Genomic DNA, 5,170 nt, shown 5'->3' on the forward strand with positions numbered 1-5,170 from the left:
AGCCAGGCATGCGCCACTCCCTCCCCAACCCCTAATCCCTGCCATGGGATTTTTAAGTAGCCTATTTTATTTATTTGTTTATTTTATGTTTTATGGTTGTTGTTTTTTTTTTTTTTATTTATTTTTGGGACAGAGAGAGACAGAGCATGAACGGGGAGGGGCAGAGAGAGAGGGAGACACAGAATCGGAAACAGGCTCCAGGCTCCGAGCCATCAGCCCGGAGCCTGACGCGGGGCTCGAACTCACGGACCGCGAGATCGTGACCTGGCTGAAGTCGGACGCTTAACCGACTGCGCCACCCAGGCGCCCCGGTTGTTGTTTTTTTTTTAAGTAGGCTCCACATTCAACTAATGACCCTGAGATCCAAGATCTGAGCTGAGATCAAGAGTCACACGCTCAACAAACTGAGCCACCCAGGCGCCCCAGTAGCCTATTTTTAAAACTTACCTATTTTTTTTTTTTTTTTTCAGGTGTTTTCACATTTTATTAGCTACAGTATAGACCCTAGAGCTGCCTCATTCCCTCCCCTCCCCCTCCCCCCACCACGGGGTCAGGCCTTCCCAGAAGCCCCTGCCTTGGCTGCCTGGGCCCGCTGGAACTCCTGCTGCAGCTGAGCCAGGGTCTCCCTCTGTTGCTCTGACTGCCGTTCGAGGTCGCGGAGCTGCGATTCATATCGCTTAATTTCAGCTGTGATATAGTCCAGCCTCTTCCCCACTGTGGCGCGGGCCTCTCCCAGCTCCTGTTTGACCAGCACAGGACCCAGAAGTTTAAAGACCACGTTGGACCCATCTAGCAGGGCCAGTTCCTCCTTCACAATATTATTTTCTGTTAGTTGCGCCTCAAGCTTCTGCCGCCCTGACATGGATTTACTCAAGTCCTTCTGTAGCTGCTGATACTTCTCCACTTCTCCCTGTAGCTTCTTCTGGATTAGCTCAGCCATGGCGGGGACGAAGGCCTGCGGGGAGCGGGAGAGGGGCGCAGGGTCTCACTCTGGGAGGTACTCAAGCTCCCCTTTCTGGCCTGGCCTTTCATTCATTACTCGGGCATAAGCTGCTGCTAGAGAGAGAGAGAGAGAGAGAGAGAGAGAGAGACAGAGAGAGAGACAGAGACAGAGAGAGAGAGGAGAGAGAGACAGAGAGAGAGAGGAGAGCTAAAACTTACCTATTAAAAAAATTTAATGTAAGGGGTGCCTGGCTGGCCCAGTCTGAAGAGTGCAACTCTTGATCTTGGGGTCTAGAGTTCAAGGCCCACGTTGGGTGTAGAGATTACTTAAATCACTTAAATAAGTAAAACTTTTTAAAAAATGTAACATGGGGGGGGGGGGCGGGGACCTGGGTGGCTCCGTTGTTTAAGTGTCCAACTTTGGCTCAGGTCATGATCTCAGTTTGTTGAGTTCAAGCCTCACATCAGGCTCTCTGCTGTCAGCACAGAGCTGGCTTCAGATCCTCTGCCCCCCCCCCCAAATAAATAAATATTAAAAATAATAATAATCTAACATGGGGTACCTGGGTGGCTCAGTAGATTAAGCATTTAAGTTTTGATTTTGGCTCAGGTCATGATCTCACAGTTTGTGGGTTTGAGCCCTGTGTTGGGCTCTGCACTGTCAGTGCTTGGGATTCTCTGTCTCCCTTTCTCTCTGCCCCCTTCAAAAATAAATAAACCTTTAAAAATAAAAATAATCTGGAGCACCTGGGTGGCTCAGTCAGTTGAGCGTCTGACTTCAGCTCAGGTCATGATCTCGTGGTCCGTGAGTTCAAGCCCCGCATCGGGCTCTGTGCTGACAGCTCAGAGTCTGGAGCCTACTTTGGATTCTGTGTCTCCCTCTCTCTGCCCCTCCCCCACTCATTCTCTCTCTCTCTCTCTCTCTCTCTCTCTCTCTCTCTCTCTCTTTCTCTCTCTCTCTCTCAAAAATAAACTTTTAAAAAAATTAAAAATAATCTAACATGAAACAAATTATTCTATAGTTTAGGCAATCTTCAGTTTACTAGATGAAGGGTTAAACTAAGATTTTGGGGATTGCCTACTGCTTCCTCTACCATTTTTATTCTTTCCCCAACACCCTACTCTGTACTCACATGACCTCACCCCCCAAGTGTCATGTTTTTTCATTTTAACCCTATCATAAATTAAGTTAAAGATAATTTATAATTTACTAAGATTTGAAATAACTGTTTACTATGAAGCCAAGATAAACTCTACATGTCTAGTCGATGGCCCCAAATAAGTGAACTTACTATTTTTGTGGACAATTAACTTTCTTTAGAAATCAAAGCAAATGCCACATTTACTCACATACTAAATGAAAGGACTAATGTCATCACATATTTGTCTAAGTATTTCATCTTATGGTATGGTTCCTCAGTAGGCCTATCCCTTCTTTGCCTAGGATTGTCCAGGTAGCTCTGTCCTATGAGATAAAACTAAGCACAACATATAGGTAATGCATTATTTAAGAGATGTTCATGAGAAAGTATTTGTTTGCTGAAAAGAGCATGAATTCAGTTCATATCTTAGCCCATTCATGGGTTGTGAAACTGATTTAGCAGGGTGCAAAACAGTGTTTTCAAAAATGAAGTAAAACAAACTATCAGTATTTGCATATAGTAAGGGTAAGTATTAGTTCCTGAAACCTTTATTTCAGCGAAGGTACGTCTGTGTGTTCTTCAGTGATCATGATATAAAATGTACTTCTTATTGTGGGTTGAAGTAAAACAACCTTGAAAAAGTGACTTAACGTTCTGAAGCTTAGCTTCCATAAAATGGGATAAAATCTCTTTCACAGGGTTGTAATGAGGAACAAAGGAGGTAATATTTGTATTCATACACAGTAGGGGCTTGGCCAACAACTGCGGGCTTCTTTATCTTTTCTCTGGAGGAAAAAAACCCCCTAATTTCTGTGGCTCAGGGAGAAAAAGTTGTTCTTTATAATTTCTTTAGCCACAGGGGTGTTTAAAATATAACAGGAGTTACATTATGAACTGGGTCCGCTAGTTATACCAACTTTTGATGACTAAGCCAACTTCTTTACCTGATTTGGTTAAATTTAAATAAATAAACGACATGGGATGGATCAGTCAGTTGAGCATCCAACTCTTGATTTTAGCTCAGGTCACAATCTCAGGGTGATGGGATCGAGCCCCACATTGGGCTCCATGCAATCAGTACCGAGCCTGCTTGGGATTCTTTCTCTCTCTCTCTCTCTCTCTCTCTCTCTCTCTGCCTCTGCCCCTCTCGCCTGCTCACACTCTGTCTCTAAAAAACAAAATAAAATAAATGACATTACCTGACCTTGTTGGTACTTTCCTGCCCTCCCTATACTCCAAGGTGCCACACACACATATACTTTTCCATCAAAACAAGAGGTGTCCCACACACATAGGACAGTACAGTTTCCCATAGGGTCACATCATCCATGTGCAACCATCTATACCTGCAGTGGCTCCCTGGGACCTAGGAAGGAGGCAAATGGTACTTTTTCTAGCAAAAGAAAATTTTCAAAAATAGGTTCAATGTGGTGGGGAATTTTAGAAGATATCCTAAGTGTTATGCTTTTAATTTAATATGGGAAACAGAATAGCATTCAGCTTTATAATTTGACAACTGAAAGCAAATAGGATGAGAGAAGAAAACTAGTCAATATTTACTTGTTAACATTTTTAATTTATTCATTTATGAAAAATAACTTTTTCCAAACCAAAAAGAAAAAAAATTGGTAAGACGGTTTTGTTTTACATTTTTGGAAATTCCTTTAATGCCTAACTGGATTCTTATATCTGCTTCTGCATTCCATCTGTTGCTATATCAACAAATATAATTTCTGCCCCTGTGGTAGAAACTAAAGATACAGCTAGAATACAAAGGTGAATCCCTTCCTGCCTTGGGTTCAGACTAGAGGGGTTTGGAGACTCATAGAAACAGGAGAGTAACAACAACAACCACTCCAGAGAAAGTCAGAAAGACCAAGTCATACAGAGATGCAGAGAAGTTCACACGTGAGCCCTTAGAATCATAAACACAGAAAACTCAACATACTTCTGCTTAATATTGTTTGTAGGGGAGGAAAAAAGTGGGGATCTCACTTGGTTAATAAAGGACTTAATAACTGCCTATGGCTATAAAAAGTTCCACTTAAAGTTTGAACAGAGATGTTCCTGAAATCTTGTTTTGTTGTTATTGGAAAATAAAAAACTTCCTACTATAAAAAGTAGGGCTTTCACATCCCTTTTCACACTGTTTCAAAAGCTGGTCTGAGGCCCTTTGGAATCCTATACACTGGAAGGGAGGGATGTATGACATTTTAAACTCTAGGCTAAAGCAGGATCATCACCTCTTGACCCTTGCCTGACAGCTGATTGGGAGCTGGCCAAGAGTTGCAGGACCTAACAGGTGGGTTGGTGATTCTCTCCTCCAGACCAGTGGTGACAAATTTAAACTATCTATGGCACTCTTGTCCTCTTTCTCTGCTCATCTTTCATAACTGTACTCCTGCTTTAACCAAGTTTATCAGCTTGCCCTCAAGCAAATTCCCATCTCTATTCTTCACCATACAATTTTTTAGTCTTCAGAATGCTCTCTCTTGTTCTGCTGGATCATGTCCAGTATCTCTTCTAAGACCTGGCTTATAGTATTTTTGAGAAGTCTTCCATTCATTTGTTCACCATATACTGAGTGGCTAGGCCTTCCATATTCATCAGACTCCTCTATGTTCCTTCAGCAATTGGATAGCCAATTTGTTCTACTTTTGTACATACTGCGTTGCATGCTTTACATAGGTATTTTAAAGCGACTACTGTTTATTCTGCTTCCCTATTAAACACAGAAGCAATGACCCTCTTTTCTTTCATTATCCTATATGATTGTCCAAATAATAGTAATATATAGTACTATGGTAGTAATCTATACCTCTTTTAATCCTCACAAAGCCTGTTAAGTGTTAAAATTCCTGTATCCACTTTACAGACCTAGAAACTGAGGTTCAAAGCGGTTACTTCAGTCCTCCCAAATCAAACAGCCTTTAAGTGGCAGGGAAGGTGGCATCCAAGATCAGGGCTAGCTCAGAAATCTAGCCTCAACGTCGAATGTCCCAGCGCGACTGGGACTGAGGTTCTGAGGGAAAGGGCTCCCAATCAAATCAATCAATATTGACAATATACAAAACCAACACCATAAG

At 42.4% G+C, this 5,170-nt stretch overlaps 1 protein-coding gene across 1 annotated transcript; it reads right to left on the reverse strand.

The window, feature by feature from the left end:
- Positions 1-478: 478 nt before the first annotated feature.
- Positions 479-1,060, reverse strand: LOC128773041 (prefoldin subunit 6). Its single transcript, XM_053889658.1, has one exon. It carries the CDS (start codon positions 938-940, stop codon positions 551-553), a length of 390 nt encoding a protein of 129 aa, XP_053745633.1. The 5' UTR covers positions 941-1,060; the 3' UTR covers positions 479-550.
- Positions 1,061-5,170: the final 4,110 nt, after the last annotated feature.

Source organism: Panthera pardus, unplaced genomic scaffold (genome assembly GCF_024362965.1).
Source record: "Panthera pardus isolate Hobbes unplaced genomic scaffold, ASM2436296v1 HiC_scaffold_11, whole genome shotgun sequence".
Lineage (NCBI taxonomy): Eukaryota > Metazoa > Chordata > Mammalia > Carnivora > Felidae > Panthera > Panthera pardus.